The sequence below is a fragment of the Lissotriton helveticus genome, chromosome 7 (genome assembly GCF_964261635.1).
Source record: "Lissotriton helveticus chromosome 7, aLisHel1.1, whole genome shotgun sequence".
Taxonomy (NCBI): Eukaryota; Metazoa; Chordata; class Amphibia; order Caudata; family Salamandridae; genus Lissotriton; species Lissotriton helveticus.
This window is the reverse complement of record NC_136068.1, coordinates 1355254419-1355272470: the sequence shown is the minus strand read 5'-3', so window position 1 is coordinate 1355272470 and position 18052 is coordinate 1355254419. Positions and strand designations below refer to the sequence as shown.

The 18052-nt window shown below is 43.0% G+C and overlaps 1 protein-coding gene across 6 annotated transcripts in view; it reads left to right on the top strand.

Moving 5' to 3' along the window:
- The window catches only part of MYH10 (myosin heavy chain 10), a 1407286-nt gene that overhangs the window by 602675 nt on the left and 786559 nt on the right, over window positions 1–18052 (top strand). For all 6 annotated transcript variants that reach the window (XM_078654665.1, XM_078654664.1, XM_078654663.1 and 3 more), the window contains 2 exons: window positions 6574–6747; window positions 16186–16300. In XM_078654665.1, the coding sequence (XP_078510791.1) occupies window positions 6574–6747; window positions 16186–16300 (289 nt within the window). The remainder of the gene's footprint in view (window positions 1–6573; window positions 6748–16185; window positions 16301–18052) is intronic.

Genomic DNA, 18052 nt, shown 5'->3' with positions numbered 1-18052 from the left:
GTATTTTTACTCTGTATGTGCCTAACAGTGCAGAGAAATGTCTATTCCCAGTTGCGCTGTAAAGTTTCAGGAGAGCAGAGGCATGTATATCGGCTTTCCTTTGTAGGTTTAATACCTGTGTTGAATTTGTTAAATTTTTGGAGAGAATCCTTCCGAGATAAGGATAGTTGTCTACCTCTTCTAGTTTTTCTTCACCAATCTTCCAGGTATATTTGGCACTTTGTTTTCTTCCTGAAAAAGCAATCACTTTAGTTTTCTTTATATTTGGTATTAAGTAATTTTCCTTCGAATATCTATACAAAATGTCCAGTGATGCTTGTAGTCCGAAAGGGGTTAGATCTAATAATACAATATCGTCAGCGTAGAGTAATGAGATTATGTTTTGCTGGGCGATCTTCGGCGGTAGATTAGAACCAAGTTGCAATTGGTGAGGCAAGTCACTTAGATAGAGGGAAAAGAGGAGCGGGGCTAAAAGGCACCCTTGTTTCAGTCCATTCTCTGTTTGGATTCGTTTTGTAAGTCCTTTTTCTCCCCCCATCTGGACTTGACACCAGGTGTTGGAGTGAAGGCTTATGATTGCTTGCAGCAATTGTTCTTTGATTCCAAGCCTCCTAAGTTTTTTCCATAGGGTAGATCGATCAACCCGATCAAACGCCGTTGAATAATCAATGAATGCGGCATAAACTACCTGGGCTTTTAGAGTAATGTACTTGTCAAAGATAACCTGAATGACTGCTATGTTGTCTGTGACCGAGTGTTTAGGCCTAAAGCCTGCTTGACACATGGGTATCAGACCTGACGAAAAGGCCCATTCTTTCAGGCGATCTAATACCTCTGCCGCAAACACTTTGCCTGCTGCATCCATGAGTGCGATCTGACGGTAATTTCCAGCTTGGGTTTTACTTCCCTTCTTATGAATAGGGATAATTATGCTTCCCTGCCAAGATTTTGGAACATGTCCACTCTCAAAGATGTAATTAAAGAGAGGGCATAATAGCTTACTCCATTCTTTCGGTGCTACTTGTAATGCCTTAATCGGGATTTGATCTGGTCCAGAGGCACCTGTGGTTCTTGCTTTGCGTATATTGAGTTCAACCGAGATGACTGTGGTTTGTATTAAAGAACTCTCGTCTTTATCATGCTTCATATCTTTACTATTTACTTTAGGTTTTATTGAATTTACTTTATAAAGATCAGAGAGGTATAGTTCCCAGTCATTCGGGGGAACCGGGATGGCTTGTAAATTTTTCTTTGTACCAGTTAATTTCGCAATCAAGGACCAATATTTACGTTGATTGTAATTACTTGCAGCAATCTGAATATCGACCCAATTTCGATCTTCTATGGCTCTTTTTTCCTTTTGGTTCTCCCGCCTCATTTGATTCTTCAGTCTGTTTATTTCCTTCTTTACACTTGCTGAAAAGTTCATGTATTGAGCACGTAAGAGTTTATTTAATTGTTTCTTTACTTCAGAATGCTTGTGGGAACATACATTTTTACCTTCCTTCTTTTTAGTGTTTCCTCTTGCACCAGATGATATCATACTTAGGATAAGTTTTTTAAAATCCTTAATGATGAATTCAAAGTTTTCTGTAGGATTATTGGAGAAACTCTGCTCCAGGAACTTTGAGTGATCAATCTTCGTCATAATTTTATCAAGGGTCGAGGAATTCCAGTAGATACATCTCCGTTCACTTTCTATTTGAACAGTACTTTCAATGTAAATAATATGACTAGGTTGGGAGGTTTTAGGTATCCAATCTGCTGTTAATTGCATAATCGCATGATCGCTCTCCAGACAAAATTGATTAGATAAAAGCAAAGCAGTATCAAGCAAATCCATACTACTTATGATATAATCTATGATGGATGAAGACCCATTGCCTCGCCTGGTATACTTTGCTGGAATGTCTCCTTCAACAGCTCCATTCAATGTAAGTCCATTAAGGTGCGTTATTGCTGATAATAACAATCCGCCTCTTTTATTGGTTAGAATACCCTCGGGGAATTGTGGAATTATAATTTCCTGACCTTCTTCTGCATATGTATTTGCCCACCTATTAATTTCAGAATTGGAAATTTTACTATTAAAATCCCCCGCGATTAAAAAAGATGAATGATTTTGGATCTCAGTAATTTGTGTAATCTTTTCAATTATGTCCAAAAATGTACTGTCATTTTCTTTCCCAGGGGGAGCGTAGACATTGAAAAGTAAGATTGCCTGTGGTGAAGCAGTGCTATGTTTTTTTGCGAATATTTGAATGCACTGTAAGTTGTTGGATTTTGTATCTATTATTTCCTGTTCCCATAGGTAATCTTCCCTTAGCATTATGGCTAACCCTCCTTTAGCATGACCTCGATTGGTGGCTAGTGCTAGTTTTTCATATATGAAGTACCCTTTAAGATTGAAAGATGCGGTGTCCCATGTTTCTTGTAGAAGCAATATGTCGGGGAGATTTCTCATAACCATGGACAGTTTGTTTTTAGTTCTGCCAGCAATATTCCAAGATGTAATCCTTAGTCCCGTGCTAAACAGAATTTTGTCTGAAGTTAGAGATTTTGTTGCAATTCAGAGTCTCGGAGACCCAAGCCCAGGACTCGGTAGTATTATGCTCTTCAGGTTCCATGTCAGCTTTGTACCAAACTGCCCTATGACCTTTATTCACCAGAATTTTTAGATTTGTAATGTCACGATCTTCAGTTATACCATTTTTTCGCTGGTATTTATTGACTTGAGAATTGGTAATTGCCTGTATTTGAGCATTATACCCATTGGGAGTATTATAGTCCTTTGGATCTTCTGTTTCCATTACATCATATCCGTGCTTGTATAGTGTCTCTTTCTCCTTTAATATTATGCCTGGAAGAACTGTTGACCAAAAGGTTACTATTGTCACTTTATTGTTCTCTTTTTTAGGAAAGGATACAAGATCAATTTCGTTACTAGTCATAGTATCTAAAGGCCTTATATGTCGTAATAAATTGATAATCCTTCCTCTATTGAGTGGTGCCGAATCAGTAGGAAAAAGTTCCTCAATTTGAAGAGTTTTGGAAGAAGGCCCTTCCACCTTTTCATAGTGGCTACTGTTTCCTTCTATAAAGATGTTTTTATTTTGATCCAGTTGCTTAGGATATTTCGTGGGGATATACTCTTTTACTGTCGGATCTAGTTTAGGAACCATATTTTCATAGTTATTACTGGGAGTACCTTTTTCAACATTTTGAGACTCTATTTTAGTGTCACATTGTTTTTCTTCAGATTTATGAGAGATTACAGATTTTTGGAATTTTAGTTTACGATTTTTCCGTTTTTGGATCCTTCTCTCTGGCTTTTTTCTCCTTTTTTTCCCAATTGCGATGTTCTTTTCCTGGTTCTTATTAGTAAGCGTGTCTTTGTTACCTTCACTCGGTGCATTACTGATGTTAATTCTTGATTCCTGTATTTCAGGAACGTTAGCATTGGTAGACTTATTCTTTTCATGAGTTTTTAAAAATACTGGAAAGTGTTTTATTTTCTGTTGATGTTTTTCTTTAAATAAGTTTTTCAAAGAATATGTCACTGAGTCGTTCAAGTTTTCAATTTTATGTTTTTCTTGTATCTGAATGTCTACAGTTTGAGTACCAAAGTCACGCGTTTTTTCCTCCTGAATTTTTTTGTGATCTTTTGGTATGAGTTGTTGGTCAGAATTGGTTTTATATAACATTTTGATTTTATCTACTTCATGGAAATTCTTTTTCTTCTTTTCTTCTACCAAATACTTTAAAATGCCTATTTGAACGTCCAATGTTTGGTCGGAATTTTCGAGTATATTTCCAAGGAATGAAAGAACAGATTCCAATATCTCTTGTAGAGAGAATAGAGCTTTAGATATTGGAGGAGCATTATCAGCAGTATTATCATTATTTTTAAGGTCGAAGAAGTCCATTGAGGGATCACACAAAGCAATAGGTGAAGAGGTTTTTAACTGGATACTATTAGTTGTTCCTAGATCCTTTTTCCCTGTTGCAATAATTTGATTACTATTATTTATTTCATCGAATAAGGTTACGCTCCCACTGCTTTTTATAGGTGTTACCGTTTTCAGATGGATCGTTTCATGATATGACAGAAGAAAGTCTTTCGGAGTGCTAGATAATTTGTTGCTTAGGTCTAATTCCAAACATTCCTCCTTGAGTTGTAAGCTAAATTTCGTTGGGGTAGATTTTGATGGAGGGATATTAGTCTCCCCAGCAGAGTCTATTACGTTGAGATTAACATCCTTACTTAGAGATAGTGTTTCTTGACTTTGTTTGGGCGGAGAAATAAGTGCGGAGAAATAAGCAGTGATGGCTGGTGTATGAGTTAAACGACCTAGTTTTATAGCTTTATCACTGGTATTTCGCACTGCATTTTCCGTTCCCATTCTTTTCATATAGACTGTCCGAGATCTCAATTTCTTAAAACCCATTTATGCTCCAATTATCGTCAGGGATAAAGAATCTCTTATAACGTCACTGGTATCGTTGGAGATTTTGGTGTTTTAAGGAAATCTTAGTTAACCCCAATATATTCACAATGAGCAGAGAAGAATATTTACCACTGTTAGTAGCGTTTCAGTGAAGGCTGAGTAGATATCAGGAACCTGAAATGATGACCGTCAGTGGGGTGGCCCGTCCCGTCCTCAGTCGGCCTCGGACGGCCACAGACGGCCCGCCCTTTGCCCGGGCTTAGCCCGGCGTCCCGCACGCGTCCCGCTGTGCGTCAGTTGGATGTATTTATAGGAGGAGCAAGGGGCGGGAAGAGACTCCAGGTGCGCTCTGTTGGTCCTGCGCTGCAGCCTGGGTCTCGCAGTCCCTGCCCTTGCTATCGAGCAGCCTCACAAGCGCTGACAATCTCCTTTGGTTGGCAAACAAGCAGGAAAGCAGTGGATTCACGAGAGTCACTCAGCAAGGTTGAGCTCCGAGCGGCACCCGCGAAGCGGGGGCCGCGAGCAGTTGAGGATAGCAGCAGCCAATCACAGGCCGCTTGCAAACACACAGCCAATCAGTGAGGAGCAAGGGCGGGAAGAGACTCCAGGTGCGCTCTGTTGGTCCTGCGCTGCAGCCTGGGTCTCGCAGTCCCTGCCCTTGCTATCGAGCAGCCTCACAAGCGCTGACAATCTCCTTTGGTTGGCAAACAAGCAGGAAAGCAGTGGATTCACGAGAGTCACTCAGCAAGGTTGAGCTCCGAGCGGCACCCGCGAAGCGGGGGCCGCGAGCAGTTGAGGATAGCAGCAGCCAATCACAGGCCGCTTGCAAACACACAGCCAATCAGTGAGGAGCAAGGGCGGGAAGAGACTCCAGGTGCGCTCTGTTGGTCCTGCGCTGCAGCCTGGGTCTCGCAGTCCCTGCCCTTGCTATCGAGCAGCCTCACAAGCGCTGACAATCTCCTTTGGTTGGCAAACAAGCAGGAAAGCAGTGGATTCACGAGAGTCACTCAGCAAGGTTGAGCTCCGAATATATGTATATTTATAGACATTTTACCACCCACCTAGGATCCAATGTAAAGGTATCACATGGTTATACATTGTGATATGTAATCAAACTGTGATTACTGTAATGTAATCTACTGCATTGTAATTTCACATGATGTAATGACTGGCATTGCCACCAACTACTAGATGCCAATGTATGCACATCCTGGAAATCTATAAACCTACAACCCCAAAAAATTCATTCACAGGTATGCAGCAGTTTTTTTCCCCACTTTAACCTTTCAAATTAAATAGCTTGTTGGCAACATGCAATAACTTATATATATGTTCTTGATCTAGCAAATACTAAACCTTTACAGATTTGTGTCCAAGATCATACAGAACCAGGCACCACTATTTCTGAAAATGTTAATATTGCTTGGAAAGTGGATGTGGCCTAATAGTGAAGTTACTGACTTCTTTTAAGAGAATGTGTTTTTGTAATCTGAACCCTCTGAAGTCCTTGGAAAGCCACTTGCATATCTTAGTACTCAAGTCACGTTAGCCATCAACATTGGAAATGCTCAGAATTTAATTAAAAGCCGCCTAAGGTACTATATTTTTGATTTCCAGCGTAGGTTCAGGAGGGCTGGATGCCCTTGCCATATTTTCAGGATAACTACTGACTAAGTGACTAGCTTTAATTTATGTTCATTGTTTGCAAATTTTCCTTGGAGCTTTCCATCATTATTATTATTTTTTTTTTAGTGTTATGTAGCACTAACTTGATCTGAAGGTATCCGAACACTTTACATGAGCGCCAGTTCCATTTACACAAAGACTCATTCAATTTGTTTTTGGTTTTTGTTAGGCACAGTGGGATTAAGTCATTTGCCCAGAATCACAGGATGTTGAGCGTCGTTGCTGAAACTTGAACCCGGTCCCCCAGATTTGAGGTTGACCGCCCTAGTCGTTAGGCCACATGCTCTCCCTCATCCTCTTGCATTTGTCACTCATGTAAGAGGCATAATGTACTTCTCCAGTTCACATTGAAAAGTCCTTGTAGTAAAGGTTTGTTATATTGCAGTGCCTGTTTATATTTTCTATTTGCTAATGCTGTGTTTCTCTTTCTTTATACTAGGCTAACCCACCTGGCGTTCTGGCCCTGCTAGATGAAGAATGCTGGTTTCCCAAAGCCACAGACAAGACATTTGTTGACAAGCTAGTCCAAGAACAAGGCACTCACTCCAAATTTCAGAGGCCGAGACAGCTAAAGGACAAGGCAGATTTCTGCATCATACATTATGCAGGACGGGTAAATATTGCCAAAATGTTGATCCATGTAGAACATGGGTACTCGCAAACATTTTCCCAGGGGTTGAAAAGTTAAGTCTGATGTGACCCTGGGCTTCATTGATACAAGCAGGGCTGCGGTCAGGAGTTTGGGGAAGGGGGTTGGGTGGAGGTAAGGTTGGTGTAGGGGAAGTGAAGCATAAACATCAAGTGGCTGAATTGCACAATGTGAAACCAGACAACCTTGGATTTATACTGGCTTCCACACTTAACTAAATTGTGTGATTCTCTGCAATTTTTCTTCCTTCACTTCACTTCTTTCACTTCACTTCTTTTTCTCCACTATCCCATATGTGTACCTCGAAATATGACTTCAGAATGTGCGCTCGTATGTTTGATTTAATAAACTATAATGTTCATGTATAATAAAAATCCAGGCCATGTTTAACATCTTTTTGATATTAGTGCTTAGTTCAGTAAACAGCAGCCCTTTTCTGCTGTTGACCAGTGGGGAAGCGTGCTAAGGTCAAGAGGGCCACATTCGGCCTCCAGGCTGTACTTTGAGTATCACTGATGTAGAATATGTCTTGGAGGTGAGAGAAAGTCATGCAAAACAGTAGCAGCTCTTCAATAGGCAATTTCCAGTGGTATCAGGAAAGACCATGTTCCCTGAAAGGCTGTTGAGGTTTATGCTGAACCAGTGAAGTGGCTGGGGCAGTCTCACATATGACTGACTGTCAGTCCAAGCAGCTTTTCAAATGCACCAACCCATCAAGCAATCAACCAATTTCCCTGTAACTCAGTTTTCTTCTGTGCAAGCATTTAACAATAAAAAAGAAATCAGGGACTGTTTCGCTCACTTTTTTTCGTTTTGGTGGAACTACATTTTCACCAAACTTTGACATTATTTTAGTCAGATGATTTTAATTGAAGCCTTGTGCAGTTGTTATTAGAAGACTGGGTGAGCGGGCCAGAATTCAATCTTTGGTCCAGATGGGCTTTCAGAAAGGGTATTCACCCATGAATGGCTGCTTGATATTAAACCTGTTGGTTGAAGAATATACCCTGAAAAAGAGCCAGTCCCTTTATGTGTCTTATAACGATTTATCAGAAGCGTTTGACACTATAAATAGGACTCTACTCTGGAAAAAGATTGCCAGATGAAGCTGCCCCCAGGACTATTGAAGGATATAATTCAATTGCATGATGGCTCGTGGAATAGAGTGGGAATTTGGGGGCAACAAGGCTTTGTCCAGAATGGTCTTAAACAGAGGAGCATCTTGGGACCGCTCTTGTTTTCAATCTATATAGCAGATGCCTTGGTAGGCCTCAGTCTGGTCTGGTCTTTCCCACCTCGACTGGGAACGAAGGCTATATCTGCTCTGATTTATGTAGACGATACGGTGCTATTAGATCCTACTCCTGTGGGTCTGCAGAGGCAATTGTATGTTTTCTCACAATATTGTAAGGTGAATGATTTGAAGATAAATAAGGCTGAAACTAAGGTCATGGTTTTTCAAAAGGAAGGAGGCAGCACATAAAGTTTAAGTGATGGTTTAGAGGTGTCCAAGTTGAGGTTTTAAACAACTATAGATACCTAACCCTTCTTTTTAATCCTAATCTAAAATTTAAAGCCCATATTGACCTTCAGCGTTGGGTGGCCAGTGTTACTCTATGGGGATGAGTTTTCGCATAGAGGCTGCAGGCTCGGACTAGAAGGCCAGTCATGCTGAACAAACGGGGGGACTCAGGCCTCACGGTGTTCGGGAAGTAGGGCCACCTTTGGTTTTCTTCTCCACATCCCACGGGTGACTGGTGCATGCGTGTCTTTAGGCGTCAGGTTTTCTCTAGTGGGAGCAATGGTAGTTGGGGGCTACTTGTAGAGTCTGCAGGTGATGTGAGAGAGTTCACTAGGGGCAAAACCACAGTGTTTTCTGTCTCTGGAGGGCTGGCGGACCACGATGACACCACTGGCCCACTTCAACTTAGGCTTGGAGTGACGGGTGCATTGGTGTCTTCAGGCGTTGGGTTTCTGCGGTCACAAAGTCCTCACAGGAGTCTTTGGGTACCTGCAGGTTGCCTGGGTGAAGTGCTGGCAGGTCTCCTCAGCAGTTGCAGGACAAGTCGACTTTTGGCGCAATTGTCAAAGTCAGGATGCAGGCCGTCAGGGTTGGCACCACATCAGTTGCGGAGTCTTCAGTTCTTGCAGGGTGCAACTCTTCATGTCCTCCTTCGTCTTTCAGGTCGGCAGGATCTGATATCCTTGTGCCAGGGGCTATCCTAAATACTGAATTTAGGGGAGTGTAGGGTGGTAGCCAATGGGCTACTAACCCTTGGGGTTACCATGCCTCCTATATGACCACTTATTGTGGGAAGTGGACATAACCCAGTCCCAGAGTTCCTAAGTTTGCCAACACAAAGATGGCCACTTCTGAAAAGTCATACTCACATCAGGTTAGGCGATCTTAGTCGTGGTAATAACCTGGGGACGGGCACGTCTACCTGACTAGCTAATTTTCCACCTGTCTAGGTGCCAAAGGGCTCTGGACTAAGGGGAGATCACTTCTTCTCCTGTGAGAGGAGACAGATTTGCATTTCAAAGGCGGGAGCTTTTTTGAAGCTCTCTGGCCTAGGAGTGCTAATCAGTAGGTCATCCTGAGGGAGGGTGTGTCAACACCCACTTTCTGTGCAGGCTTTGTGTCTGACCCTGTGAGAGCAAAAGCCCTCACCCTGGGAGGTCAGAAATCTTTTGCCTGCTTCAAAACACGGAGCCTGCGATGGTAGCCTTGCATGAGTTTGGTGAGGTGTCCCTTAGGGTGGCAGAATTCATGCCCTTGAGGGGTCTTCTTCTGTACCCCAGGCGCTAGGTACCAGGGATACTGTTTGTTAGGGGCTTATAGAGGGTGCTAAAAGTATTGTAAATTGTGGCAACAATTGTACATTTTTAGGAAAGAGATTTGGCACTTGGGACCTGGTTAGCACTAAGCCAGAGCACTTCCAGTCCAAATCACATATGGTACCTGGCAAAAAGTGGAGGTGATCATGTCAAAGAGGGCTACTTTCCTACAGTGGCCTAATCCAGCATTATCTGCGTGACATGAAAAGTTTGGTATGTCTAGGTCAGGTCTCTTCCTTTATCAGGAGGAAAGGTGTCGGACATGTCAGATTGGAAAATTATATTTGCCCCTTTTTCCAACTTGCTGTATTGTCTCTCTTGCATATTTTTTCTGTGTACACTGATAAAATAAGGCAAAGCTTGTTACTGCCAGTTTTTCAACGTATGCAGTTATGACGCATCAACGATTCAGTGAGGATAATTTTAAAGTGCAATAATATGACTGTAAATTGTGCTTTAGGAACATTTTTCTCAGTAGTTGCCGAAAGGATAGCTACCTTGAATATTTTGTAGTATGATATTGTGATTGTAGCAAAGTGACCCTTTTTGCACGGTTACCCCCTAACGTTTTGCCAGATAGCTGATGCTAGCTTGACTGAGTGTGCGATGGGACGCTGCTAACCTTGCCCTAACACCTTTGTTCTTTCCCAAAACTGTACCATTGCTCCCACTTTTCGCACACTTCTAGCCCACTTATAAGTCCCTTGCTATAGGTACCTGTGGTACTAAGGGCCTTGTGACCAGAGAGGCTCCCATAGGGCTGCAGCATGTTTTTTGCCACCTTAAAGTACCCCACACATAACGCATACACACTGCCATTGCAGGCTATGTGGTGCAGTATGGCTAAACTCCGAGTCGACATGGCACACCGGCGAGAGTTGCATTTTGAACAGATCCATGTTAGCTGTTTTAAAAGAATTTGATGCTCTCAAAAAACTGGCGAACAATAAGTCCATTACCATACGTCAAGCGGACAAGGGCGGAGCCATGGTGATCATGGATACAGAGTTTTACCTTTCGAACGTTAATAAACATGTTCAGTACACAAATACCTACACCAAAATGCGTACTGCCCCCACAAAAGTATTTGCCCTAGTACTGAATACCATCATTGATATGGCTGTTGAAAAAGGTACCATCGGTACAAGAGAAAAAGAGTTTCTAATTAAGAACAATCCCGCATTACCCTACATATACATGATCCCAAAGATTCATAAACATCCCACAAAGCCTCCATGCAGACCAATTGTTTCCACGGTTAACACCATTCATGAACCAGTCGGACAATATTTGGATAAGCATTTGCAACCAATAGTACAGAACATGACAACATATATAAAAGATACCACGCATTTTCTCAACATCCTGAGTGAAAACTGATCCAAATTCACAACTGATATGATCCTGTGCACGATAGATGTTAAATCATTGTACACATCCATTCCCCATAATCTTGGGTTAGAATCAGTGGCAACTTCACTAATGACGACTCACATGGATGACGATTTAAAGGAATTTTTGATGGACCTTCTCCACTTTACACTCTTTAAAAATTATTTTGAATGGAACAATGAATTTTTCATCCAAGCTTCTGGAACATCCATGGGAAATTGCGCGGCCCCGGCATATGCCAATATCTTCATGTACCGCTACGAACAAGACCACATTTTAAACCAACCGGAATGGATTGAGAATCTTTTATTACATAAAAGATATATAGATGACATTTTCATCTTATGGAAAGGGACAGAACAAGCTTTGGTTCAAGCCATCGAAACACTTAACCATGTTAACGACAGAATTGGTTTCACACACAACATTGACAAAAAGGCCATAACCTTTCTGGATGTTATGGTTCACAATGAGAATGGAGTCCTGACGACCACGGTATACACGAAGCCAACAGACAGAAACAATTTGTTACACTTCAGAAGGTTTCACCAGCCAGCGTTTAAAAAAACATCTTCCATACTTACAGTTACTAAGACTTAAGAGAATCGCATCTACTCAAGAATCATTTGAAGAGAAAATGAATATTACCATTGGCAAATTTAAAGATCTATCTTATCCTGAAAAAATCTTGGAGGAAGCCAAAAGCAAAGTCATCAATATTCAAAGAGATACACTACTCACTCCTAAAATAAGACAATCGAGGGAACCTAGAATGACTTTCATTTCTAAATTTTCGACAAGGAGCTTTAACATAAAAAAAAACCATCCTGAAACATTGGTCACTACTCACACTAGAGGAGGATTTCAATGGAATTTTCGCTAGACAACCGAGATTCGCGTATTTGCGAACTAAGAACATCAAAGAAATCCTTAACAAAGCCGATGAAACATCCAAACCAATATATAAAGGGACTTTACCTTGCCACGATTGTGGGAGCTGCAACGCCATTATTAAAGGAAACCACATCACGCATCCTAACAAAGGAACACCGATTAAACTGAAAGTAACGGCGACCTGTGACAGCAGCAACCTTATGTATATGTTTAAATGCCCATGTGGACTGGCATATGTGGGCAAAACAGAGAGGAAAATAAAAACACGCTTCATTGAGCACAAGAGCAACGTACGTACAAAAAATTCCAAATCCCCTTTGGCAAGCCACTGTAATACCCATAACCACATCTCAGTCAGCTACGTTTTCTAGTGTTGGAACTGGTTAAACCACTCCCTGGAAGAGACAATACACAGCACTTATTGCACAGGGAAATACATTGGATTAATTATTTAAATATCACCCAACCAAAGGGTTTGATTGAACGGGTGGACTTACACTGTTTTCTTTAATGAACGATAACATGATATATCGAGGTTACTACTTGTGTACAGAACTGCCTACGCTGATAGATATATTTAATATTTTTTTTGCAATGCCGATGGATGTTATTGGACAATGTTCATTACATGATACACAATTGTTTACTTGGCAAGAATGAATTTTTATTTACAGTTATTCATTTTTATATTTTGTGACATTCAAAGTATAATGGACTTCATTGTATCGCACATTGGTCAAATTTTTCTATACTCCTCTCACTTTTCTCTGGCCCGAACACACTTTGTTCGTTTCTCACGGGATCTGTCTTCTACTTCTCTCCGATCGGCTTTCCTATTGCTTCCACGTCAAGTGTCTAAGTTTATTACACGTCACTCACACGTGAGCACACAACTAAGCCTCTCACTTTTACGTGTCATGGCGGACCGCCAGGCAGTACGCTACCCTCCACCTAGCACCTTCTTCCTGAAACCGTAAGTGTTCCGTAATGCTTGACACTTCTTAAATAACCGCGCCTTTTATACACCCTGCGCATTTCAATGTGGATGCGTTTTTATTTACAGTTTACCACTTCGGTCTTGAACGCTATCGTATGGTCATATTACAGACCTCTCCGGATACCCATAAGTCCATTTTCTTCAGATACGTCACTTTGATGAAGACACTGAGCACTGTTTATTACATTCTTTCGTACTCGATTTTAGGTACTTTACCCGTGTGCCTTAGCAAGTGCAACTTCGGAAACACTTGAATACTTTGGAGATATCACGTAAGCGTGCAACCGCTCTCACAGCAGTCTTGTGACCGGCACGCTTGTTTTCCTTTCACATTCCAAACCTGGCCATTTCACACTGGTGATGGAATCTTTTCATGTGACCCGTTCTTTGTCACTCTGTCTATACTTCCACATCTTAACACATCACTCACTACCTACCTGATTTACGTCACATTCACTTAATCGTTTTGTCGTTAAATTCACCGTTTGTTTTAGTCCGTTTACAACGTTGTACCCTCCGCTGCACTTTTTCCCCAAAATTCTTTTTTCACTTTTTTCACCTCCTTAAGGTGCGTTGCATTTCACAGTCACTATTGCTACTCAATCACATGAAATGTGTTGTTGACATTATTTTCATGAGAGTATTGCACTAAATTGGTTGTGTATTCTACTTCTTATAGAAATTCAAAGTCCCCTGATGAAGGGCAAACCCCGAAATGCATTGGGCTTACAAGGCAACGATTATGAAATAATCTGAATTTGGATATATCAATGTGAACTTTGAAAAAAGAAAAATAAATAATAAAAAATAATGAACAACCAAGAAAACCTTATCTTACCAATTTTATTTTGAATGGAATGAACTTTATTGAAAAGAGTGCAATCAAGTCCTGTTGCCTACTGTTGGGACAACGCTTCTATTGAATCTATTTATTCCCTTAAACTCAGGGGGGTTCACCTGATTGCACCTACCCACTGTTTCACTTGGATCTTAAAGTCACAATTAACTATAGGAGTGCGACTGTTCATCACAATCTAACGTCTAAATACACCTTTCAGGGTGCCATGTATACACACCACTGCCTGTGGGATAGGTAAGTCACCCCTCTGGCAGACCTTACAGCCCTAAGGCAGCATGCACTATACCACCGGTGAGGGCATAACTATATGAACAATATGCCCCTACAGTGTCTGAGTCCTTTCTTGGACACTAAGTGCAGTGGAGCCATTTTGATTACATGGGTAGTGAGTTTGTCAACAACAACTACACATCTCCATGATGGCTTTACGGAAGACAGAGAAGTTTGGTATCAAACTTCTCAGCACAGTAAACCCACACTAATGCCGGTGGTGGATTTATTATAAAATGCTCTCTGAGGGCATCTTGGAGATGACACCTGAAAAATAACCTCCTTCTAGTGTATTGGCTGACTGGTATAGCGACCTAGTTGACGTGAGTAACAAAACTAATCTGCAGCATTTATTGGAGGCAGATTATAGTGGCTGTAGGAAGCTGGCTCTTTGTATGATATATCAAAATGAGATCTATTGTGTAGAAAGTCCAGGGGTTTCCTTATAAGTAGAAAGGGGCGTGCTATGGCAATCCTAATGTGCTTTTCTAGGGGACAGTGTGGTCAAGTAGCCTTATGCTTATCATAGAGGGGTGCAAGACATCTGAAAATACACGCCAGCCACAACCAGACAGGTTTCTGAACTCATGTGGTGAGAGCTTGTGTGCTTTCAGAGGTCCAAAACGAAGCCTGCTCTGGGTGGAGGTGCTTCTCACTCCCCCTAGCTGGAACAGCAACACTTGGCGGTGAGCCTCAAAGGCTCTCACCATGTGTTGTGCTTATTTGGGCAGCTCCAACTAGTGGAGATGCCCACCCCTGTCCTAGTCCCTCTTTTGGCAGCAGGATAGGCGGGAAAAATAGTAGGCAGAGTAGGAGTGTCCACCTTAGCCTGGCACACCCCTAAGGTTGCCAAGAGCTGAGGTGAACCCCTCTCTTGAACATTCTCCATCTTGTTTTGGAGAATTAGGCCCAATAGGAATAGGGATGTGCCCCGCTCCTCAAAGGGAGGAGGTACAAAAGGGGGTGGTGATGGACGGAGCATCTGAACCAATCAAACACTCACACCCAGTCAACAGATCTGGGTTTGATCCATCACCGTTCTTTAGCCCACTCTGCCACCCCAGTTCAGACACGGCTATATGCAAATCAGTCTGACCCTGTGCCTCATGGGAACAGTCCAGCCCGAACTGACAAGCCATGCCTTCCCTGGACCGGAAACAAGCTTCCGAGGACCGGTTTCTGGCATTTCAGCCTTCTTCAGCCCGGCTTGCTTGAATCCAGTGGCAAAGTGAGCAAGGGACTCACGTCTGAGCATACCCTGCTAACTTATGGCGAACAAAGAAAAACTAAAGGAAATGATGGACAGAGCGTTGACAATACAAGCACTCACCCCCAGTCAACTGATCTGGGTTTAATCCATCACCATTCTTTAGCCCACTCTGCCACCCCAGTTCAGACATGGCCATATGCAAATCAGTCTGACCCTGTGCCTCATGGGAACAGTCCAGCCCGAACTGCCCAGCCATGCCTTCCCTGGACCGTAAACAAGCTACTGAGGACCGGTTTCTGGCATTTCAGCCTTCTTCAGCCCGGCTTGCTTGAATCCAGTGGCAAAGTGAGCAAGGGACTCACGTCTGAGCATACCCTGCCAACTTATGGCGAACAAAGAAAAACCAAAGGAAATGATGGATGGAGCGTTTACAATACAAGCACTCACCAACAGTCAACTGATCTGGGTTTAATCCATCACCATTCTCAGGGGTGCAAGCTGAACTTACATCTCACTATTTCTTTACACCGCTTGCTGTAACAGTACAGGATTTTCGTTAACTAACAACATATACCATTTTCAACATCTTATACATATGGGTGGAATCTTGCCTTGGCAGCATACATTTCCCTTTTCCATAACCATACGATGGTGCTGGCGCTATAGTCTGGCAGCCAAAGGGTTTGTTTTGTAGGGGGTGAGCCTAGTTGGCCAAGGGAAAAAATAAACATATTTTCCTTGACAATATATCTTGGGTATCAAGTGAGGGAAAGTAGAAGAACTAGCGTATCTACCATCTGTATACAGTGCCACAGCAATACAAATAGTTTTCAGTATAAATTAACAGAATAACAAACCGCAGCCTTTACTTTTAACATGTTATTATTCACATGGTTTCTAGTGTTTCTGCTGACCTAAAATAAAAATCTGTCCTGGCTATAGGTCGACTACAAAGCAGATGAGTGGCTTATGAAGAATATGGACCCACTGAATGACAATGTGGCTACACTTCTACACCAGTCTTCAGACAAGTTTGTGGCTGAGCTCTGGAAGGATGGTAAGGGAGCAAATTAGCAAATAGAACTCTATGCAAGCTTTGTAAATGTTTTTTTCTAATAAATTCAGTCCTTGCCCATCAATGAATACAGCATGGTATATACAGAGTGTATGTTTTTTGGAGAATAATCTATCAAATATCTCTGTTATGTCATCAAAACCTTTGTAATACAATTAAAACCTGGGGCTTTGTAGCTTAGAAATGTGGAAAATAGTGTGTTCCTTTTGGCTGTTTAAAGACTTTTGTAGCATGACTGCAGTATGGAAGTGATGGAACAGGAGCATGTTTCATTGGCATGTTGTTCTAGAGAGGAAAAGGATCTGCAGCAACCTTCGACTCTATTATAATAATAATAATAATAATAATGTCTCTAAAAGATTGGAGCAGTTTGGCAAGCGGTTGTTCTCTTCGGCCAGCTTAGGATGGCGGTCAGTGAACACTGCATGTCTCCTGGGCCGCTATCCCCATGCGGTGTGGGATTCCGTGGCAAAGGTGTTGCCTCAGTGCCCGGAGGGGGTCCAAAGTGTGCTGTCTCAGGCTGTGGCTGAGGGTAAGGACGCGGCTCGATTCGCCATTCGTTGTGGCTTGGAAACCATGGACTCCCTCGGTAGGGCAATTTCCACGACTGTGGCGATTCTGCGCCACGCCTGGTTGAGGTCCACAGGTTTCTCCCTGGATGTCCAGAGCTCGCTCATAGACATGCCCTTTGACGGCACTAGGCTATTTGGTGATAAGGCCGACACGGCACTGGAGCGTTTTAAGGACTCTCAGGCTACGGCCAAGTCCTTGGACCTTTCTGCCACGCACCCGGCCATGTCTACGTTTCATTCCTTTCGTGGCCATGGCAGAGGCGCCCCTGCCCATTCGTTCAGTCAAAAGCCTGCGCAGAACCAGACTCAGCGTGCCCGTGGGCGTGGAGGCCGCTGAAGTGGCTCTGGGGGACGGCTTGAGGTTCAGTCCAGCTCCGCCACGCGACGTCTACCTCAAAGCCTTCCTAGTCTGAGCTTCGGGTCGCATCCCACACCCGTGGGTGGCAGGATTCGTCATCACCTCCCCCATTGGCATTCTGTCACTTCCGACAAGTGGGTGCTGCAGCTCGTCTAGAGGGGCTACTCCCTCCTCTTTGAGTCGGCCCCCGCCCACCCCCTCCAATGCCACCTCGGTTCCACCGCATGTCGGGGGATCACTTCGCACTTCTCCAGCAGGAAGTTATGGCCCTCTTGGCCAAGGGGGCCATTGAGCGCATTCCTGAGCCAGAAGTAGGATGCGGTTGCTAGTCCCACTACTTTCTGGTCCCCAAGAAGTACAAAGGGGGTTTGCGCCCCATTTTGGACCTCAGGGTCGTCAATCGCTTCCTCCGGAAGGAGAAGTTCAAGATGTTGACTGTGGCTCAGGTCTTGGTTGTCCTCGGCCATGGAGACTGGATGGTGGCGTTGGACTTGCAGGAGGCATATTTTCACATCCCCGTCCTGCCGGCCCACCGGCGTTACCTGCGGTTCACGGTAGGGCAGGGGCATTTTCAGGTTCGAGGCATTTGGGCTGCTAAATTCATATCTATTGCATAGATCGCCGCCTAGTGTTGGGTCCGGATGATTGCACATTGTTGTCCTGGAAGAGTCTTCGAAGTATCACGAGATAGGTGGCTCCTCCCCTGGACTACAGTGCGCATGGGCATCGACTCCATCCCCAGATTGTTTTTTCCGCCATTGGGTTCGGATGTGGTTTCGACGTCTCGGTGTCGGAACCGAAAAA